This window comes from Chaetodon trifascialis, chromosome 4, assembly GCF_039877785.1.
Source record: "Chaetodon trifascialis isolate fChaTrf1 chromosome 4, fChaTrf1.hap1, whole genome shotgun sequence".
Taxonomy (NCBI): Eukaryota; Metazoa; Chordata; class Actinopteri; order Chaetodontiformes; family Chaetodontidae; genus Chaetodon; species Chaetodon trifascialis.
The window spans coordinates 29874847-29898385 of record NC_092059.1 but is presented as its reverse complement, the minus strand read 5'-3'; the positions used below and the strand labels follow the sequence as shown (position 1 = coordinate 29898385).

The 23539-nt window shown below is 40.0% G+C and overlaps 1 protein-coding gene across 1 annotated transcript; it reads right to left on the bottom strand.

Moving 5' to 3' along the window:
- Positions 1 to 353: 353 nt before the first annotated feature.
- Positions 354 to 22933, bottom strand: LOC139330751 (uncharacterized). The gene is made up of 19 exons (XM_070961846.1): positions 22751 to 22933; positions 21959 to 22060; positions 21362 to 21565; positions 21058 to 21152; positions 20757 to 20966; positions 18117 to 18230; positions 17753 to 17896; positions 17493 to 17585; positions 16554 to 16771; positions 12807 to 12903; positions 11091 to 11172; positions 10200 to 10279; positions 8178 to 8635; positions 7295 to 7341; positions 5913 to 6040; positions 5707 to 5824; positions 4111 to 4295; positions 3294 to 3440; positions 354 to 2694 (listed from the first exon to the last, which is right to left on the bottom strand). The coding sequence occupies exons 1-19, from the start codon at positions 22842 to 22844 to the stop codon at positions 2581 to 2583; spliced, it is 2730 nt and encodes a 909-aa protein (XP_070817947.1). The 5' UTR covers positions 22845 to 22933; the 3' UTR covers positions 354 to 2580.
- Between the last annotated feature and the right edge of the window lie 606 nt (positions 22934 to 23539).

The window sequence follows — 23539 nt, the reverse complement described above, 5'->3', positions numbered from 1 at the left end:
AATTTCCTCAAAGCAAATTTTGCATTTTGTTTTGTCGTAAGGATAAGCTCTGTAATTGTGCCTAAATATTTTACAAACTGGTTTGTATTTCATTCATGTGCTGGATGTACATTGCACTTAATGTCTGTGTATGTGGGAGCTGCACACCACCTCAGGGAGAGGAGTTCACTTCAAAGTATTTAGTCGTGCCGTTGTGTTTGCATGACTTGGCTGCTATGAAGCTGTCAACTGTTTGGAGGCCTGATACATAACATACTGATGTACGTTCTTTCAGTAAATATGATGCTTTCAGTGTGTACCTCACTCACCTTCTTGCACTTCATTCATCATAAAACATCACCTTGTCTCACCCACATTATAAAAGCCATTTATTTTACACAATGCTGAAACAAAAATTTTTTCACAAATACTCAGCAAACCCTAAACTGTGTCTTTCAGGTTGTAAGTATTTTTAGAAACCCAAAAAGAAAACAAAAAATGGACAAAATGGGTAAAACAACAGACAAACTGCGATCAGAGCAACACCACACTGGTGGTTTCATCATTCCTCACCCACTGCCATGCTATAAATAACAATTTCATGCAACCAACAACCCCTCACAGCTAAACAGCAGCATTTGACATAGTAAAGTGCCTTTTCCCCTAAAGTTTATAGACCCCATATACAATATAATACAAAAGTCCCAATCATTTCCAGTTCAAACACAATAAAGAGAAGTAAAAGAAAAAGCAAAGCACATGCCAAAAGCTGAAGAGATTTTTGTTTTTGTTTTGGCTTCTAGCACTTATTCAAATTCCCTTTAGACCACTTTTGAAACAATAACTGATTATCACTAATCAAAACTAATGATGATCATCAATCTGGGGACAATCATCTGAAATATGTGAAACACTACATTGTACTATAACACATTTGTAAAATGAAACGTTTTCAAGTCTTCAACAACCCATAAGGCATGATGGAGCAATGGCTCAAACTCTTACAGCTTTAAGATGCATAGAATATGTGACATGAGACAAACTGAACAGAAAGAGATTGTCTGAAAATAGGAAGTAGACTGTGTTTGATCACTCCAGTGAAGGAAAAACTGAGAAAGAACACTTTTTTTTTTTTCAAATAAAAAGTCAAATATTTAGCTCACAAAGCATGCTATGAGGCACCTCACAATCAACCTTCAAATTCCTTCATCTGCAAGATGAGAGAGCGAACCCTCCACAGTGAAAGACCATAAAAACACTTCAAGCTGAGTGCTGAATCTGAGTGTCTGCTTTTCTCCCACAAAATACAATATCAAAGCACACATAATCTTGATAACAAGCAATAATAATATACTATGAATGCACGCAATTCACTGTATGTTCCAAATGGAGTGTAATATGTTGTGACTTCTGGTCGTGGAGTTAATCGACCTGCTTACAGCACACAGATTTGAATGTCTACAGTTTTTTAAAGTCCATTTCCACTAGAAAAGATAAAAACAACAACAAAAAAGTTTGGAATAATCAGAATAAAAATAGTCATGGTGAGTCAAAATAATGAGATACTAAGTAAAAATGATTAAATACCAAGTCAAATTGTGAACCCTTTTAAAGTCAACATTGTGAGATACGGAGACAAAATTTTGAGATAGTAAGTCAAAATGATTAGTTCAAATTTTGACTTACAAAGCACTAATTTATGTGACATTCACATGCTGTTTTGTATTTTTGTCTTTAGGAAGAATTTAGTCTAAAATTATTTTCATTTTGAGATATTTTCTTAACATATTGACTTTGAGTATTGTATGTCTTAGTCATTCCAAACGTTTCATCTATTTTTTTATTTTTTCTGGCAGGAATGGGCAGCACATTTTCAAATACTCCTGCAACAATTTCAACCACCTTGCAGATTTCATTTTCCATGGGTAAAACCATGGTTAATGATAAGCCAAAACTGCACCACAAGAATTCATTTGTGCTATTTGGATTCATTCAGAGATATTTTGAGTATTTGGGATGTTTTTCCAAGGATAAAGGAAGCAGAATAAATGAAATGATCAAACTTGAATCTTAATACAAAGCAATGTTAGCTCTCAAACACTGAAGTCAACAGTCTGCATCACATTTTCAGGTAAATCCAACTTGCTGAACATGTGTTTTTGTTATGTATATATTCACTACAGATGCTGTCCCCTGTGGTGAATATACTGTATGTGTTACAGTGATCAAAGTTTAACATATGCTCTACAGGCACCCTGTGGGAAATGGCCTGTGAAGGTGATGCACACTGTTGGCATATTTTCTGGCATGACTTTTCTTGGCACATCACTCGGCACAAGCGGCAGCAGTAATGATGTAGCAGCAGTGAGGCACAGCTCAGTGTGAGCTCCTATGATGATCATCACAGCAGAATGTAAAGTAGGCAGCACAGCTAACTTTGAACGGCATGTCTTCACTGTGATCGCCATCATCAGACCACAATCACATAGCATCAAAACAAATGTCCTCTTCTGTCCATGTTCCTCCCAAGTTGACCTTGTTGAGTAGTGTCATCCATTCTGCATCCCTCTGTTGAACGGTGATGTGTCAGGTGATGTTTGCTTACTCATCATCCCATGATTGCTGTAGCAAGAAGTTAGCAGCCAGATTCTCATTCTTCTCGCAGGCGAAGTAAGCCTGGATGACTAAGCCCTCAGGGAAGCCCAGTGCTTTTAACTGGAACACAACACATACATTAGCATTACACACACAGAGCACAGCTATGGCTCAGACAGTTCCTGCTGAGGGCACACACGTACACATACATGTGAACACATCACAACAGGATATGTGGATATATAATTTTTTAAGCAGATTAACCCAGTGGTCAGCTTAGTTAAATTGCTTGTGTTGCTCTATGGACCTCTTGACTGAATCACGTTGCGGCTTCTAGCCCTTTAAATCTCTAGCTTTTAGATTTTTGTTTTACATTATTATACAATGTCATTATGGATAAATAAGAAAAAATAAATCGGGATTTTGTTGAGCCATGAGCAACAGTTTTACAGCTTTATTTTGCAGTGAATGCGTCCTCATTCTGTAGCAGCTTGTGGGAATAGGATATAATTTGAAGAGCTGAAATGTTAAAAATGGGTGCTCAGAATGGTTTGGTGAACCCAACATTTTGTTGAAAAAGAAAATAAACATTCTCTGATGTACTTTGGCTGACTATTAATACGTCAATTTTTACAATATTTTGATCATAGTGCAAGTTGGGCAATTATCCAGACAACAAGACGATTCAGTGGGACTTAGTACAGGCAGTGCGAACTGACCCTCTCAATGGCCTCCTTCTCCTGTGGGGTAACTTGGATGTAATTGGTGTGTGGAGACCCCTGGGCCTCGGCCCCCTCCCCTCCTGTGTCTCCACCTCGTGGCTCATTAAGCATTTGCACAAAACGCTCCTGGTGCTGCGTGATTTGCTGTAAGTAATACATACAAACAATATGAATACTTCCATGCAGCTAATATACAGGTACCCAAAAATGACAGAAGAAATAATTACAATTATAGGTCAACTACCCATTTAAACAGTATACAGCAGACATGGTAAACATGACTTCGTCTAATGTATTTGGTCAGACTTTTGTAGAACAACTACATCACCCACAATCTAAAAATATTATCTAAATGTATACTTAGTTGCTATGTATCTGCATTAAATAGATATATTATGTAGAATATCACATTCTTATTGAGTATTGATGCTTTCATAAGTGTATTTTCAAGCAGATTCAAATTTCTTCCACTTTCACAGTGAGGGATTACATTCAAATACAGTATCTTTCTAATGCTCAACATCTGTGAACACATTGTGTTAAAAATTGTTTATGTGGCACATGGGTTCCATATGCTATATTTACTGTATCTCTCATTCAAGCAAGCGTTAACAAGAAAACACCAAAAAGTGATCAAAATGCCCTTTCAGTCTTTCAATGTCTTTTTAAAAATGTTTCACAGACTCACAGACCTCCTGTTCTTACTGCTGCGTTAACAGTTTGTTTTAATATCTTAAGAACAGAAAAACATACAAACTAAAACTAATTTGTGACATAGACCTGCTGTAGTGTGGTGAGCATGCTGGTGTGGTACCTGCAGCAGCTGCGGGTTGTCTCTCCCAAGCTGCTGCAGCAGAGCTGGTAGGAGAGCTGGATTCTGCTGGATTATCTGCCTCATCTGCTGGAACTGAGGCTGGTTCCTCAGGAACTCCAGAGGGTTCCCTGTAGAGGGAGAACCTCCACCAGCAGAGGCAGGCTGGCTGCCAGACACTGGCCCTGCTGGGGAGGGGACAGGCTGATTACTGCTGTTGATGTTGTTTGGTGTGATAAAAGTACATTATCAGGGAGACAGTTTATAGACAAAATAACCAGATGGTCTGTTTCCAGATAGTGAAATTTATGCCTCAAGGTACTTCATTAATTTGAAGCTAAAATCAAATAACAATCCAGAACTGCCAGGAAGTGATCCTGCTCACTAAGTTGCAACAATGGGGAAATGCAGACCTCACTCGGCAACCCCTAAGGTCTAAGAGCCAATGGGCAGAGCCAACAGTCCCCACAAGGAACGTGCTTAACTTCCAATTACACACAGTGTTGTCTCTGTGTCATTTTTTCTTCCTCCTCTTCAAACTTTTATAAAAGATGTTTCTTTTTAGGGTGGGAAGTTAACAGCAAATGTAACAGCAGTAACAAAAACAGCATTGCCAATTTAATCTTTAATTGTAATTAAAAATTGGGCTTTCTGTGTGACTTCTGTTATTCCAAGAAAAGCGTATATCTTTCAACCATTACTGTACTCTCACCTTTTCATCCTAAATGAATGAGTATAATGTCCATTTTTGACCATATAGGAGTCATAGGTGTTGGTGTTTCCACCGCATCTGAAGAACCAACAGAGTTGTGTTGTTCTTTGCTGTTCAGTTGTTATCTGATGACAACTGAGTAAACTCCATATGCTGAAGACTATGATATGTGGTTGAAAGCTCCAGGAAGAAGTTAGTAAAGGAGCCTTGGGTTAGGATTATTTCATCAGATTACATGTCTATCCCTTGTTCTAAAAGTGACACAAGTTACAAAGAATGCTGTTCACAAAAAGGTTGGGACACTCTGTAAAATACAGATAAAACACAATGTGCTAATTTGCTCATCCTTTTTAACATATACTCAACTGAAAACAGTACAAAGACAAAACATTCAATGTTTTACCTCTTCAGCTTCATTGAGTCCTGTAAATAAATGCTTATCATGATAGTATCATGATTGGGTATGAAAAGGGCATCCTCAAAAGACTGAGTCATTCAGAGCAAGGATGGAATGAGGTTCACCACTGTGTGAACACAATTGTATAAAGAATATTCCTACGTGAGCTTAGGAACACTTGTGTCCCAGCTTTTCTGGAACGAGGATTATACTAGTTGCAGCAGTGAGCCACATTCAGCACTGCAAACTCCACCCTGACAACTCCTGGGCCATGTGCAAGTTTCGTCCAGAGCAGGGAATTTTTGGGGTCCACTGTGGCTGAGGAATTAAATTATAAATAATTACATTAAGCACCACAGTTCCTTTGGTGGATCTGGTTTTTAAGTTCATGAGAAACCTGTGGTGGTGAGCAATAAAACAACCTCACAATGAGCCTAAGCAAGTATCGGATATATTAGCATAAATAAAAGCACTAAAGGTGTGCTCTTACTGTTTGAGGCTGCTGGGGGCTGCCGTGGTTGTTGTGTGGTAGGGGTAATGGGGTTGGATGGACCACTGTGTCTGACTGGCTCCTGAGGTGGAAGGTCACTGGCCTCTGCTGGAATACCCTGCAGCCCATAAATATTTACAACACTCTCTAGAACACAGTGGCAGACAGGGCTCAGAATTAAGCACACAGGCAGGTTAAATCCTCACCATGAGCAGATATTCCACTGCTCGGTCTGGGTTGTTATAACTGGCTCTGAGTGCTGCGACTACCTGCTCCCGCTCATAACCCATAGACATAATCTCTGACACCAGGTTCTCATATGCTGGACCCGTCACTGTGGAAACAACAGGAGAGAGAGAGGAGGTTGATGTCTCAGACACAGTACATATTACTTTTAGAATATACTTTTAGAAATACTCAAACTTATATAAGTTTGAGTATTTAGATCTGTCATCAATTGGTATGCAAGTGATATTACATATGATTTCAATACAATAAATATGTACATGAATGAGTTATTGGTTATTGGATATTTCCAGGGAACCATGCTAATGGGAAAATTAAAATGCACTGTCACAAAATGCATAAAACAAAAACTGCTTTTCCTGATTTGAATTTGTTACGAATTTCTTCTACATTATGGGCACTACATTCCCCATTAAGTTTTGGGGAACAGTGAGTTCACTGTGGGGTTCACCAACACCTAATTGTTTCAGCCCATATCTCTTCAAATTTTGCTGAATTTGTACCTGCTAGCAGTTCCTCTAATAATGGCTGTACAGACAACAATCACCTCGGTTATTTTGATACTAACGAAAAACATCTGAATAATATTCAGATATATCAGTTTGAAACATGTATACATGGGCAAGAACTCCGTGTTCTGCAACAGCAGTGTAACTGGGGAAATCAAGTTTCCTTAATCTCCTGCCCTGAAGCACATGCAAATGCCCTGCATAATTTATATAATAACAAGTTCCAGGACATCTCCAATGTCCATTGAGGACATTTAAAGCCTCAGCATACTTCAAATGGACACATTGGGTCCACTGCATCTGACAATTACATGAAAGCATCTTAGACCCTGAGAACAATACAAAGCAAGATCAACTGAGTGCCATACCATCAATGTCTTTTAAGAGGGACTGTCCGAATGTGCTCTATTATCCTCATTTGGACAATTCATAGTGTTGAATTGAGATTGATAGGACACAGAAAGGACAGAGTTGTTGGAGAGAGATCAGAGTCAGTGCGGTGTCGTGGGGGGGAGTCTGTTATAACCTTTTCATCCAGTGTGGCCATACTTTATCTTCAGACATTGTTAAACAACACGTCAAACAAACTACTTGATTTGAAGCATATTGAGGAGAAAGCTTCCATCACTTGAAAGTGTAAGTTGTACTTCCAGCAGTGTGTGTGTAATTTCTGTGTGTTCTGGTATGGCTGTTATCACACCGAGAACAAGGGGTGCCATTTTTGATGCAAAATCTATTTAACTAGGCTCTGCGGATTAAAGCAAAGTACAATAACCAGTACAGTGGTATTTTTTCATGTATGACAGAGGGAGGAAATATCACAGATATATTACCCAGTATTGACGCTGCTTCTTCAAGGAGACCCAGTTCATCAACGAGGCTTTGAGAGAAGTCAAAAAAGAAACCGGATCAAGTGAGTTGACATTCTAAACTGGTGCTGTTTTGAGATAAATGCCAATGTCAAAATGCTAACATTCTCATAGCAAAAATGCTATCATACTGATGTTTAGCAGGTATAATGTTTACCATGTTCACCATCTTAATATAGCATTTTAGCATAGTAGAAATAAACAGAAAGTGCAGCTGAGGCTGATGGGATCATTAGCTTTGTAGGTATTTGGTCATAAAACAAAGTGCTGGACAAATTCAAATGCTGACCTCATGGCAGAGCCTGAGTAAAAGATAGGGGATGGACAGAGTTATTACAATTAATTCTCAGTGGAATGTAGCATTAATATAGTTGTAATTCTTCAAAGACTTGTTGAAACATTTCAGTTTTGACCAATGTGGAGGACCAGTTGGCAGACCGACGCTGCCATCCCTCCGGCCATGCCTCCAGCATGGCTAAGAATGATACACTGAAAAGTAACTCAGATTTCTTGCTGTAAGGGGACAGGACCTTAACAAAACTCTTGGTTACAGCGTTTTATAATGAAGGTACAGCAGCATTTTTAAATTACTGCTGAGCAACATGCTTTCTATTAAAGGCTCATAATAATCCTGATTCTCTGTAGAAGTAAACAGAAAGCAACAGCAGTGTTTTCATGTCTTAAGAACTTCTTCAGAGGAAATTAACCATCTCAACCACATTCTCTATTATCACATCAGCTCACCTAACTGAACCACATTTTTTAACTCAGTTAGGACATTTTTACCAGGGTTCTTGGACAACCAGATGATGAATTAAACTCTCAGTGTACATAGGTTTTCTCCAACCTGGAAGCAGGGAACTGGACTGGCACAGCTGCAGATGGTTGATTCTCAAGGTCTTCCCTTGGCCTCTCTTCTGTCTGGGCAGTAGAAGTGGGGCAGTGTTCAGGGGCTGCAGGGACTGAGGTCAGGGCTGTCCGAACAGCTTCAGCAGCAGGAGCTGGAGCAGAGGCTAAAGCAGCATCTAAACCTGAGGCTGGAGCTGGGTCTGGGCCTGGGTTTGAGTCCAGAGCTGCTGTTCCTTTGACAGACGGTGTGGTGTTTTCTGGGACGGGGGGGGGGGATTCAGAGAGAGGCACTGACTGTGGGACAGGTGTGGGTGCAGATACTGTATGTGTCGGTGTGAAGGGCACTTGTGTTGGACCAGAGGCCGGAGCTGGGCCTGAGTCTGAGGGTGGCTCTGGAGTTGCAGCTGATTGGGGGGTTGGCTGAGGTGCTGCTTGTGGAGGAGGGGCTGCTTTAGGCTAGAAAGACATTTGAAAATTGATCATTAGTTGTGTGGGTAGGATAACATAACAGGAAGCAGCATTGTTATATTCATTTCACTCAACTAGACCAGGCTGTTTAGTATATGCTCCAAAGTTACATTTCCATATCAATAGTAGCGTAACTCAACTAAAAGCTGTCAAATAATGGCTGAACAAATAAAGGCTAGTTGCTTGTGAAGGCTGGGTAAAAAACACTGAGGAGGTTAGAATTACCTGTACTATGAGGTCTCAAATGGTATATTCAGTACAATGTACATTTCCATGTCTTACTGTCTTGGTCACAGGTTGTCACGTTGACAGGAGTGGAGAGTAGAGACATGGACACATGAGAGTGGGGTCCCACAGATAATAACATGACTCTTTTGCTGAGCCCCTGGCGGACAATGAGTAATATTTCTCATCCCTGAAGTATTTTGCTTAAAATTCTGTCTGCAAGTATTTGTTAACTTAAATGAAGTAAAGCCAACATCGAGCTCAGGACACATCTGGCAAAACAAGAAAGGGTTAACCTGTCATCCCCCACCTCTCCATCTCACAGTCAGAGAGCGAGCATGGGCAGCAGGGTTGTTTAGTTGATTATGATAGTCTAGTCCGACTCACTCATTGATCCTGTATCAGACTTAGGTTTGTGCAAGTTAGAATCTATGGCTGACCATGACTTGGAAATATCAGTAGCCTAACTGTGCTGTGTATGAGAAATCCATGGCACTGTCCATGGTTCTGAAGCAGCAGATGGATTTTGGGATTACACTTTCTCTACTAAATACTCAACTGTAGGTTATTCTTAATGAAGAACCCTTGATACGGTTCATGCTGTGGTGCTTTCCAAACGCCAAAGACTAAGGACCATTAGGCCAGCTCTGACCACACACCATAACAAAGACTGATATCTACATTTAAAAAGATCAAAGCTCTCCTGGAGGAGACAGAAAATGGGGCTAAATGAACAAGTCATAACAAATGGCTTGGTTTGACATTATATTATATATGACATTTCTACTTTTCTTTCTTCTTTTCGTTGAGATACCGTCATAGAAACTACACATCCTGCAAGTGTTTGAAATTAGAAGGCAACAAGAAAAAGGATTCTGCTGGAAGGCTTTCAATGTAAAACTTCTATTGGCCAAGTGTTGACTACCACTGACGTAAGCTTAACAGCAAGCACAAACAGAAAAATACAAGCGAATGGAAATAAAATTCGAGAACAAAATAGTATTTGTATGAATGGTCGAAGTAACTAAAAATAACTGATTAAAATGGAGGTGATGAACATGTATGTGAATTGAAAAAACAAAACAAAAGACATATGGAGCAATAAAATAATATATAAGTAATTTCAGAAATTTAAAGCCAATTTAATTAAAACAGTCATGATATGAGGAAAATAGAGCCATTTTTCACCATTTTCCACATCTTACATTCATCATTCACAACACAAAATTACCATTTACCTTTTAAGGAAAGTGGTCTCAAGGGTGGGAGTGACAAAAGTATGATACAACTCTATCTAAAAAAAAAAATCATCTGAAGTGATACTAACCTTAGTAACCATGACCACCACAAAGTTTTTCTCATCGATTTTGTATTCTTTCAGCAGAGTGTCATCATTTAAGATTTTGCCTGTGATATTCAAGCAGAAACAGCAAAGGAAAATGAGATTTATGGTATCATTTTGGAATAAAAGCTTGGACAGTCCACGACATGGCAAGATACGGAACACAATCAAACATAACAGACATAACAGCAGCAGTTGACATATGGAAGGAACACACTGGATGAGAAATTATCCTACGTAGCAACTTCTACTACTTTACTTTTTACACACTTCTTTAGTTTGGCCTCTGAAGATGTTATAGTGTATTAATTTTCATTTATGCGGATACAACTTGAACTGTAAGTGGTGCATTGACTATGGCAAGTGCTGTAACAGACAATCACCTTGATAACAGACGTGACACATTCTGCTGTCCACTGAAGTTTCGGGTGGGGGTGCACCACTGTAAGCAATACGCAATGAAACACAAGGTGTTCTAAGATAAGAAAATAATTGATGTGGGGGTCACGAGTGGCAAAATGGTGTCCGTCCTTTCCTACATGTGGACACCTGGGAGTCCATTTTTTCTTCTTGGCCACTTATAAAAAGAAAAACAGCTGCAAAACTGTTTCAATAAACATCAATTTCTTGATTGTGTTTGTTGCCATTTAAATCCATGGTAAGGTTTGTTTCCTGGTGTGAATTCTAAGTACTGATGCTATGGTTGCAATTAAATGTATACCTCAAGCAACGATTATAAAAGGTGAGTTGACAGAAACACTGTAAGTTGAGTTGTCCCCGTATATCATTTCGCAGGCAATTTAAGAAACCAGGCATATGCTGGAGTATTGGTATCACTAAATAAGATATTTCAGTCAAAATCAGCCTCTGGCTCACCTGCATAGATGAGTTTTTGTCCTGCAGCAGGAAATGCATCTTTTCCTCTGTCCTCCTCTATTTTCTCCTTCAGGGCTTGCACCTGACAAACATTGACAGATGCAACATTGATATTACTGAGAGAGTTAACAAAACTGAAACAACTCTGAATGTTGCACTGTGTCACCGAAGATTCCAGAGGGTCAGCATAAGGCCTCACAGCTGTTGGGGGACATGTCATACATGTTATCATCATGTGTTGTGGGGATGTGTTACTGCTCAAAGGCTGATGACCAAAACCTGTGTTAAGCCAGATCTGCAGTTTGTATGGCAAGGTTTCTGCCTCAAGCTGACTACACCTGTCTGATGTTGACATTCTGTAATTGGAAAAATAATGAATGAATGAATGAATGAATGAATAAATGAATGCATTAATAGCACTGTTAGAGAAAACAGTGAAAACAGTAAAGACTAATATAAACTCTCTGGGTAATTATAATGCCTTATGCACCCTTCGTATTATCTGTGTTGTGAAGACTGATTTTTGCATGTCCATTTGTTATAAGCTGTCTGACGCATTTAGACTAAGGCTTTTATTATTATTTGTGTAATTTTTTTGTCATTTGTTTGCATTGTTTCCTTTGTTATTTGTAATTGAGTATGAATGGCAGAAAACGCACAACATTTTAAGCAGTTTAATTGTGTGCACTTGTGCTTTGGATTAGGTTAGATCAGGTGAGATTCAACTTTATTGTCACTGCATGGAGTAAGTACCAGTGCAACAAAACCCAGTTTACAACGTAGTAACCAGAGTGTAAAGGGATGAGTGTGATACTGTGTATATGTGGATGTTTGACCAGAAGTTTGTGATCATGACCCTAGAGCTGCCAGCAAAACAATATTTTCAGATTTAATTAATAAAAATATAATTGCAATTACTTGTGGCAGTTTAATGCTAACGTACTTACTTTGGTGTGTCCTGCCAATGATTCACGTGACATTTCACAGGAAACATTAGCTCAGTACACCAAACATAAACTAGTCCATGTTAGCGTTACTAACTATATGAGAAGAAAACTCTAAAATACTTTTTTACTTTTCTAAAACAAATATTCTCTCATTTCCTTTAATCGGTCTTCCCATTACTACATCAGCAGATAGGAAGTTTAAAATATTGCACCGTCATTCATGGTGAGACACCAAAGCACAACAAACACTATGAGCTTAAAAGAATGTACACAAAACATTTCCGGTTGGTGTTTTCAATATAAATCTTCCAATCCGCTCAGATGTCGCTGAACGCCCAGACGAATCTCAAGAGGCAAAGCCAAAACAGCCAGTGGAATACGGACTATATATAGTTATTGTATTATATGGCAAATGGAAAGATCACTTTGGTTGCAAAGTTCTTTCCACAGGTGGTATTTGAAAAGCTTGTAATTGAATTTAAAATGTCATGCTTTTATCTTGAAGGGAAACATGCCCAATTCCGGTCTTAGACGAGCTAACTCTAGCTACGTTACCTCACATGAACTCTGTTACTGTTCGATCCTTCACAATTGCTAACTTGTCTGACCCTGTTTGTCATATAAACGGAACGCTGCTTTTTCAATAAGCAAAATAACTTACCTATCTCGTTTACGTCTAACATTAACTAAGATTCCCTTATGCTACAGTCCATATACCAGCCCTCCCGGCCTGACCGTGTTTACTTTAGCCTCGTTAACTTCTACTCACCGTTAATTCTGGGTCTATTGCTATCTTAAACGTCTGCTGTTGGAGGGTCTTCAGTGTTATCGTCAGCATCTTTCGACGCGGTGTCAGAGGCAGGTGTGGTCAAAAATCAGTGTATTCGCGGCAATTTCTTGACCGAAGCCGCTCTTTTTCGCACAGTATCTACTTATCTGGGTCTAAATGTATGTGTGACTCAGCTGTCTCAGTGCTACGGAGCGGGCTGGGCAGGGACGCCATCTACTGCTGGTGGAGAGGCACTACATGCTGCTGCCTTCAAGTGCTGTCGGAAATAACCCGACATGGAGACCGCAGATACATTTGCCAATTAAACGACGTAATCATCGTTTAGGCTTATTCATAATAGTTTAACTTAGGATCAGTCTTGAGAAAAGCTAAAAAAAAAAAAAAAAAATACCATATACAACATAAAAAATGAAACAATAGTCTGAGAGGTAACAATCACTCATTTGTTGAAGTGGTCACTGCCATTTCCTGTAGAAGTATTCAACCTGCAACAAGGGGGTCAAAAGTAGACAACAAGGGATCACAACCCCTGTCTATCAAAGGGGTTCTCCAGTACTGAATTTGTTCCAAGTTGGGGGACTCACCATAGATAGATTTTTGAAACAGGTAAAAATTAAGGCAGAAGAGGTATCTGTAGTCAGGAATATCCTGACTTTTGATTTAGTCGCCTGTATGAGTGAAGTTCCACAGGTTTCTTTTTTTAATGATTCAAAATGTTATTGATTTTACAATATGAGCAAATGTACAGATCATCCTGATCAGTAAACCACATGACAAATTTGAAACAAACAAACAAAAAAAATCCCCACAGGTTTCTACATTTTTCTTAATGTAACCAATAGTTTGATCAGGTGGCTTCACCATGACATCGTTAGTATTATTTATATCAGACTTTTCAAAGCTTCTCTGGAGCCAGAGAATATTATACAGATTCTGTATTTTTAGAAGCAGAATCAATTCAATAGTGATGGAGGTGCTGATAAACAGTATTGAAGTTGTGAATGTGTCTTATGGTATTGTAGATTTCTGACAGTCCTGGCCCATGTTGGTTCTGGCAAATTTCCATTGTAGCAGATGAATAAGTTGAACTTGGCCTTAAAATGACTGCACTGGCTTGGATGATGGCATTATCATACACATGTTCTAAGTGGCAAAGCCAAGCATGGAAGAGGTGCTGGAGGAAAGCACAGCATAAGCTTAAAATAGTGCCTAAAGGCTTCTTCTTTCTGCATCTGCACGTGAATGTATGAAGTCTAACAAAGGACATCAGTTTCTCATCTACATATATTTGTCTTATTTTCATACCATATCACATGCAGGTAAGATAAGATAAATCTTTATTGTCTCCCTTGGGAGAAATTCATCTTGGACAAACAAGAGACTCAAGGCGCCACAGCCACACAGCCAACCCAGATCCATGCCCCACATACACAATCAAACCACAATTGTCATACAACACACAATCCACACATTACCCCCAATCCATATTGCACACTGCTCTTTATAAATAAATTCAAACAAAATTTTTTACACTATATCCTGAAATAAATGAAATGATTTCACAATGCCCTATAAAGAAATTAACCACAGCAGCAATGGCCTATGCTACATTATTGCACATTCCCCTCTTCTCACAGCAGTGCACTAAAACACATCCACTTCATTTCCTGCTGTTAAGTAGCTTGACTGATAGTGGGATAAACGAGAATTTGTACCTGTTCAACTTACAGTTTGGTATCCTGTACCTTCTGCCTGAAGGCATCAGTTCATACTATACTCTTTATTCTGTGGTTCTGATGCCGAAACAACTTGAAGAACCAGAATAACAAATCTAGGCTTGATACGTAACTTTGGTCACACTCCAAAGATGTGATGCTTTTCTTTTATTGTACCACAAATGTAGGAAATACTTCAAAAAAATCTAAACTCAATACTTTTTCAAATCTGACAAAAATGTACAAAAAGAATCAAGTATGGAAAAGTGTCAAACTATTCATTCAAAAAGCCTTTCATCTTTAATTTTACTGAACCAAGTTCTTTTTTTTTAGCACAGGTGCATTGTGCCTTTTGTCATATTTGGTTAAATCAAAAAACATGACATTTAAGTCAGTGGATGGCCAGAGAGAAAGATCAGGGAGGACATTCACATCCAATCCAAGCCATCTCTCGACAGAGATACCAGAGTTACCAGAGGGTTACAGTCTTCCACTGTGTTGCTGTGCTGTGCAACACTGACGCCTCACAGCTAGAAGGTCCCGGTTCAAATCCAGCTGTGGGCACCGGGGGCGTGTCCTCCATCATGCCTTTGGTGCCTGCTGTTTGAGGAAAGGAGCCTTTCTGTGTGAAGTATGCATGTTCACCTGGGGTTTCCTTCTTAAAAAAACAAAAACAAAAAAACACTAAAAACATGCAAGAAGATCACCACCTGACCAATGGTGACAAAAGAAACTGGGTCCCCGGGCACCCACTGCTCCTGGTCCGCCGCAGAGGAAGGACGGACCAAGGATGGGTCAAATACGGAGAAGAATTTCACAAGAAGCATGGCGTGTGCAGTTTCCCTCCCTAACTCTGCATGTTGTGTGTTAATGTGACTAATAAAGGTTGTCTTCTTCTTCTATCCTAATAACATGTATTCTGATGTAAATGACGTCCCATACTTAGATTAAGTGAGGCACATCTGAGCCAACTTGAATTTGCTGATGAAGCCATGGGATGTTGTTGAAAGCTTGGAAAAAGCCAGTGATGGAGCTTGAGTTGAGATTATTTTGTAAAACAGTGTTCCAGGGTTCAAACCTTTTACAGTATATTCTATTAAGTATGTAGTATAGTATAAAGTATATTCTATAAAATCAGGTAATGAAAAAATATTGTTACAGATGCTGAAAATGTTAAAATGCCCCACCCCAGCAGAAATACAGGAAGACACCATATGTTTGTTTGTTCAGACCACCATTCTATTACCCAGTAAATACCTCTTTCCCACCACACGGAAATAAAACTGACAACGTTGACACGCCCCGTTCAAAACAGGTGTCAGCTTGTTGAAAGAAGCTTCAATTTATTCACTGAAACTGAAAAAATGTACGCCCGTTGGACACTCATTCGATGAGAAAAAGAAGATTGTAAAAATCAGTTTGTCTTTGTTTTTCTCTCTTTAACACACAAACAGAGTTGGAGGAAGGATATATGTCTAAAATCAGAGCTTTAGGAAATGACATGTTTTTATGGAACAAATGTAATGACTTAATAAATTATGAAGGGGGTCAATTACAAAACAAACAGTACTACATCACACAGGGTAAATTAAAGTGCATGAACCAGACACCACAGACCCTCGACCTACTGGACATTCTGACAAAGACAATAAAAAAGAATGAACTGGCTCTGGGAGCACCTGCAGGATGCACACACAACATGGGGCAGACCACATTCAGTAGATCACATTAAATGAGTAACTTCTCAACTAAAGCAGACACACACACAAAGAAAAACAAAAACAGCATGTAAAGCCTTCTCTCATCTTTAATTTGAAAGAAAGAAAAATGAGAGAATCAATATAAAAATAAATTTGACCTCACCCCACCTTCCACCCTTCCCCCACCCCTACACCTGAATAAAAGACTGCTGTAAGAAAGGCCAGAGTCCATTGGGCTTTCATTGATTTTTGTCATTTGTTTGAACCTGTAGAGAGAGGCACACAGCAGCCAACTGGGTCATTTCCTCTACAACTCGTCCTTCTGGTTTGCATCGCCGCCTTCTTCTTGATCCTTGTCTGTGTCCTCGTCATTCTCGCCTTCTTCCTCTGCCTCCTCATCCTCTTCATCACCATCTTCCTCCTCCTCCTCCTCCTCACCTTCAGTGTCTTTCTTACTCTTCTCCTCCTCCTGCTCCTTCAGTTTCCTCTCCATATCTTCCTGCTCCTCCTTCATCTTCTTCTCTGGTTCCTGGTGCACAAAATAAGTCAAGTTGTGGTGGTGAAGTTGACAATGCTGAATATTGTTCTTGGGAGTTAAATTGTGGGGTAGAAACTGCAAATTGAAACTAGTTTGGCAGCAACAGATTTTTAAATTTTGCCTCTGAGACCAAAAGGAAGGACACTTCAGCATGGGTGGATGACCACGTGTCTTTGACAAATCATCAACTCAGCTGCCAGTTTGTGAACTACACCTTGCTTAGCCCAGTGGCAGACCATCACATCTCTGAAACCACAGCACATGTACAAGTGGGCAGTGTTTTGCCAAATGGAGAAGTTGAAAAGGGATGAAAATGAAAGCAGATGTAAGTCTGCCTGTCCTCTGCATTGCTGTTTGAAATCCATGCCGGGACACTTGTCTACCCCAAGTAGCAGAGAAACAATGACCTGTTTCCCAGCTATTATCCCACTTCCCGTGTTCACTGAACTACAACTGTACTGGTAACTACTGGGAATCAAAGCCTTTGTCGTTGTCATGTGTAACTATGAGTTACCTTTCTTCACTTTGGACTGAAACCTCTGGATACTTGATGATGAGTGTCATCATTTTTGATGTTTAAAAAACTAAACACATGAGCTGATTAATAAAACCGTATTCAATGGATGAACTGGCCATGAAAATATTGTTCTGTTTAGTCTTGAATTGACAGTACAGTGTGCAGTAGTCTCTACATACAGTATTCATGTCCTACCTTAGTAGCCCCCCAGGTTTCCTTCCCAAGCTCCTCTGCTTCTTTGACATCATCAGTGATCAGGAAGTTGTCAAAGATGGTGCCAGATTTAACCTAAACAAAGACACCAAGCACACTGTTATTATTTACTCAAGATAGAAGTTTCAACTCCACCAAATCATTCATTTTTACCACACAGTATCCAACAACTCTGCAGGCACACTTAGGCAGTAATTCCTGTTGTTAGAGCTCTCAGCTGTTGTTAGAGCAGTGATTCTTACCTGCCACAGATCCAGGCCCAGCACTCCAACATTATCAAACTTGTACATTGTGGTATCATGAGTGTACTCTGGGTTGTCAATCTCAGGGTGGACCCAGGACCCCTTGTAGTCAGGGTTGTCAATCTGCTTGGGTTTCCACTCACCCTGCAAACACAACACAAGAGGGGTTAGGACTAGATTTTGCTTTTTGTCCAATTACACAATTCAGCACAATTCACCCCCCCCCCCCCCCCCCCAAACATAACCCAAGCCTTAAAGATACATTAATTTCTTCTCACAATAACAGGTAAAAGGATTTCACATGGTGATCAATCATCTCGTCTGGAAAAGCTCCAGCCCATGTCCTCAGCTGCTGAAGCCTCACCTTATACTCTGGGTTGGTGATCATAGGAGGTTCCCACTCTCCATCCATGTCCTCGTCCCAGTCGTCAGGCTTCTTGGCATCAGGGTCAGGGATGGTCTCTGACTTGTCCCAGTCCTGGAAGACACCGGAATTGGAGTTACCACATAAGATATAATTGCAAAAATAGTGTTACAGCATGACACACAAAACAGGAATGTGACGTTAGCCACAGATAAATAAACTAGATAGATTTGACCTCTGATTATTTGACACTAGCCTGGATTTATCAGTTCTTCAAACCTGGTTTGAAATGTATATACTACTGTTGTCACAGCAACATTTTCTTAAGCTAAAAGCAGCAAAAATGCAGCTTAATCACATGTAGCTTGGTCAAGTTGAAGCCCAAACATCAAGTCAGACCAAACTACTTCGCACCACTTTTTGGAACCAACTCCACAACTGTGGAGCAGGTACCAGTGTTACTTTAGCTTCAGCCATGCTTATTGTTGCTGTGTGTAACAGTATGACATCATTATGTCAACAAGGCTGAGTGCTGCCACTATCACAATATGATTTCATTTTTTCATATTAAAAATGATACTGATGTTATTGTGAATGAGATGTGGCACACCCCCACTGGAGACCACAAGCTGTCATCACGCTGACCAGACAGTTGTCCACCAACCTGTTAGCATTATTATTATTATTATTATTATTATTATTAGTAGTAGTAGTAGTAGTAGTAGTAGTAGTAGTAGTATTATTCAGTTCACTGGATATTATGCTATACTATGCTCACACTAAAGTTTAGAATATACCTTATTCTGAGCTACTCTGCTGTGCTGTTTTTGTTCATTATGTTTTACAATTATATCTTGTACTATATTATACTACACTATACACTATTAGTTCAAGTGCAACACCAGGTGTGGGTACTATACGTATACTTCTGTTGCCTGTAATTTTGTAGTTTTGAGTCTAACTACTCCTGCATAGCTTCTATTTTATTCTATTCTTATTTCACACACCTTTAAGCCAATCAGTCAATCATATGCTGTGTGCTGAGTGCTGATCATGGTTGCTGTACGTGGAGTTGGTGAAGGAGTATTCATGCAGTTTTTCCTCCAATCATGACGTCTGTACCTTCAAGGACACAGTGCCCACCAAAACTGAATGCAAACTATGTTCATAAATTACCATTAATCCAGACGTTATGGTCAGGTGACCTCTCCAGTATGAAATCTTATACAGCAACTCAGTTTTGAAAGTGTTCCTCAGATTTCTAGCACAATTTCTAGCACAATACTTCCTGCTGTCTAACAAAAAGCTGTCTGCTCAGAAACATCAGTCTTAATACGCTGTTATGCCTTATGAGTAATGGTTCTTATGCAGACTTTAGTAATATAATTTTCTGTCCAGCATTTGGTTTATATGTCAATTACCTTTCACAAAGTGCCAATGAAAAATGTTGGCTGAGTCTGAAAAGAAACCAGGGGCCTATTTGCTGAATCTGGATTACTGAGTTGCCCGGCCCCGTTCTTCACACATGCATAACAAAATTATCCAGATTAGAAGGTTGGTGACTTGACATGAGTCTGAATTACAATTCATCTGAAAACTGTTGTCAGAGCAACAAATCCAGAAGACAAAACCTGCAAACGTGCAGCTGACAGTTAGTTAGATCATGACCAAGATGTTTTAGGGTGAACCTGACAAATAACAAATGGATTGCTTCCTTGGGTTTATGATGACAGCATGGAACTTAGTGTTGTGATGTGTTAGTATAATTATCCCAATTATATTTTGATAATGAGGAGTTACCCATACTTATGATACATGTAATATACAACAACATAAAAGTGTGTACACTAAAATCAAACAAAACAAAATGTAGCTTAAGATACTGTTAGCAAAAATACTGACTGTCAAAAGACAAATGGAGCCAGAGCATATGGGATTTCATTCCTACACATCCATTGGGGAGAACCTCACTAATCAAGCATCACTCGACATCTGACCATGTTTACTGGTTATATCTTGTGTTTAACAATGACCAAAACACAGGAACAGTGGAAATATAATGGATCACAACGTAGAACAAAATGACACCAGTAACAATATAGATCACACATAAAACAAGACATAAGTCTATAACTCTACTGCCCTGGTGCATGCTGGGAGGATTAGCAGCACACTAACCTCATGAAACTGTCATCACTTCATAAGCACTTTGACTGCCAGTCAAATGAACACTCGGTTGGATGATTATTTAAAAATACAAGTGCACAGTTATTCAACATAACTTGATTCCATATGAACAAATCAATCCCTGAACTGCGTTCAAAACTAAATAAACAGAAGGACGTTCAATAACAGCATGTTAGCCTAGATTTGGGATTTCAGGGAGTTCCATGTCTTTTTCTTAGATAAGATAACCAAACATGTTGGTAAACCTACATCTTGGAACTGGTCCAGAGTGTATTGTAGCACACATTTAGTCAGGTGATGTTATCTCAGCAGCGTTAACACTAAAGGTACAATGGAGTATTGGTGGGGCAGTTAGAATGTTTCAAGAGTTCCAAGAGTTTCATGTATTATATACTGCAAATACAATTAAAATGAAAAGCCACAGCTGATGTGTGAAGTGAACTGGTCTCCTACCTCAGGCTTGGTGTCTTTGGGATCGTCGATCTTGGCCCTGTCGTCCCAGTCGCTTGGTTTCTTGGCCTCTGGGTCCTTGATCTTCTTTGGGGGCAGCATATCCCAGTCATCCTCTAGGGAGCCAGACTCCACCTTCTCATTGTTGATCCTCACCTCGTATGTCTGATCTGGATTCAGAATCAGCGTGTACATGTGGGTCAGCTCGTCATCCTGGAGAGAGGGAAAAGAGGATATTTAGAGTGAGCAAGGATCTTCAAATTCATCTTCAAAAATGATTGGACAGGCTTCAAGCAGTCACTACCTTGCATTTGATGTCTTTCTTGATGAGGTGGTTCTGGCCCTTGTAGTTGAGGATCACGTGAACCTTCTTTGTGCTGTATCCACAGATGTCAGGCCCTGGAGACACATGTCAAATTAAGCTGTTTCATTTCATCTAGTAAAAATTACAGAGGAACCTCAGAAATGACTACGTTTGAAATAGCTGAATGTAAAAATGACTTGTCAGGAAAATGTATGGAGCGTCCTTCCATCCCAGTTTCTCTCTCCTCATACATTTGTGTTCTGTAGTCAGGCCTCAGCACCTCTACAAGACAAACATGACTCACCAAACATGATGTAATACTGTGAGTCTCCATGCATGTTGCTTTGGTCGAGGTCAGAGGGGAAGATCTTGACGTAGCCGCCTCCACAGTCAATCTTCTGTTCGTGCTTGACAGTGAACTGGATGACCAGGGGCTTCCCCTCATTGCTAAAGGGCTCAAAGCGGGCTGACAGGGCATAAAAGCGGGCATCCTGGCTGGTCTGGATACCTGGTATAAGTGCAGATGAGCAGAAAATGTGGAATCTTCAGATTGTGTCCTTAAGAGGGGCTTATGTCGAAAATTCAATTCCAGCTTCATGTTCAATATTATTAAATTAGTGTTTAATCAAATGACCACAGAGTAAACCTGGGGCCAGTGTGCCCAGTAAATTAAGAGCTGTGGGTGTTAATGGGAAGCCAGTGATGATTTTTTGCCCTGGTTACTGCAGCACATACTGGACAGGCCAGTCTGTTGTCTATGCAGTGGCTGTACTGAGAGCAGATCATACACACTAACCTCTTTTACATTTGCATCCGCAAGTATTTGGGATATGCAAGGACACCAATTTCAGACACATCCATTTGCATCAATTATCTCTGTGACAGAATATATAAGAAATACCTTTATCAGCCTCAGCATCCCCGTAGAACTTCCCAGCACTCACTTTCCACTGGCCGTAGTCTGACTTGTGCTGTGACTCAACCCATCGGCTCTTCCATCCATCTGAAACACAGCAGACCCACGCAGCTGGTTACTGACTCCCTGCCTTTCCTTTCCTGTTAGTTCATATATTACCAAACTACATTATACACTTACTACTCTGTTTATTCAGACACATACTTCAACTTGCTGCACTGCTTTTACTGACTAATGGACTTCATGATAAGAGCAGAACGTTTGAGACAACGTTTGATTACTCACATTTGAAGCCAACAGTTAACAGGGCTAGGGGCTTTTTGAGTTCCGCTTTTATTCTAGCTGCCTCGCACTCGGACGACAGTCAGTGAACGTTAGCAGCTCTGCGGGTCTCTGGTGCTCAGCGCAAAATCAAAAGTGAAAGAATACTTGGACTCATACCAGGATGTACACCAACTAATTGTTTGTATTCCTAATGCTTGACTAAATTCAGACAACTACATTAAAAAAATAAATATTTTAGATATTTAACTGGTATATTATGGTAGGCTTCATTAGCTGTTTTTTAGTAAATATCTCTCATTTGACGAACAGACATAATCTATTAAACTGGGTTAAATGAATGCAGCAAGGTTATTTTAAGGGACACATTTTCTTTAAAAAGTCAGATATTGAAGAGAAACTCCTAAACGATTCTGTTGAAGCCTGCCACTCTGACCACACAATCATTCATACACAGGACAAGAAGACACGGACTGGACTGGAACGTTACTGCACCTCCATCCAGAAACTGTTCCTTGAAGTAGGCGGTGGCGTCGACAGTGACAGCCATCGATGCTAAAACTGCAAGAACTGCCGCTGGAAGCTTCATGTTGGCCGCTTCTATCCGGTACCAGAGAGGTAATAAGAAAAGAGCTAGAGGAAACGTAACCTGTGAATTTCAACAGCGACGAGCTGTGCACAGATGGCCGCGGCTCATTGGACGACGGTCTCGCCAATGAAATGAGACCACGAGTTACTCTTCGGAAACGCTCGGATGGTGGGTGCATCGGACGAAGATCGGAGAAGGGCGGAGGCGAGAAACGGGTCTACCAAAGCTTGGTACTTCACCCGGATACGTGATTCTGCAGGATGTAGGAGTGAACGCTTGAGCCAGCTGAAGTCTGGAAAGTGGTGTGTGTTTACACCAATTTTAATTTAGGCTGGTTCATACGAAAACCTGCGTACACACCTGTAAGAGTGCAGAACAAAAAGAAGTCAGACTGAGCGACATAAGGCCTACTTTTATAAGGCTTGCTAAATCTACACTTGATGTTAGTATGAGTAGCATACAATATGAGATGTAAATAATTGGTGCCTGTATGGAAGTATGAAAGCATACAGAAAATACGTTTTATGTTTGCCTATCATAAGTATGTACATGGAGAATGATGGTCTGCTTTGTAAGATCGTTTGGACTGGACACAGAACAAAACAGACCCTAAAAAAAACATGAAGTTAGCAGACACGACCCGACGAGAACGCGCATGAAGCTGACCACGCTGTGTGTGACGCAAGACGTAAGGC

Bases quoted from the DNA above. Each gene is read 5' to 3' on its own strand.
- LOC139330751 (XM_070961846.1), bottom strand. From the start codon at position 22,844: ATGAAGCTTCCAGCGGCAGTTCTTGCAGTTTTAGCATCGATGGCTGTC. The intron at 21,153-21,361 runs GTGAGTCATGTT...ATGTGTCTCCAG, and splicing joins ACAGTATTACATCATGTTTG to GGCCTGACATCTGTGGATAC. The intron at 18,231-20,756 runs GTAGGAGACCAG...GGTGTCTTCCAG, and splicing joins CCAAAGACACCAAGCCTGAG to GACTGGGACAAGTCAGAGAC.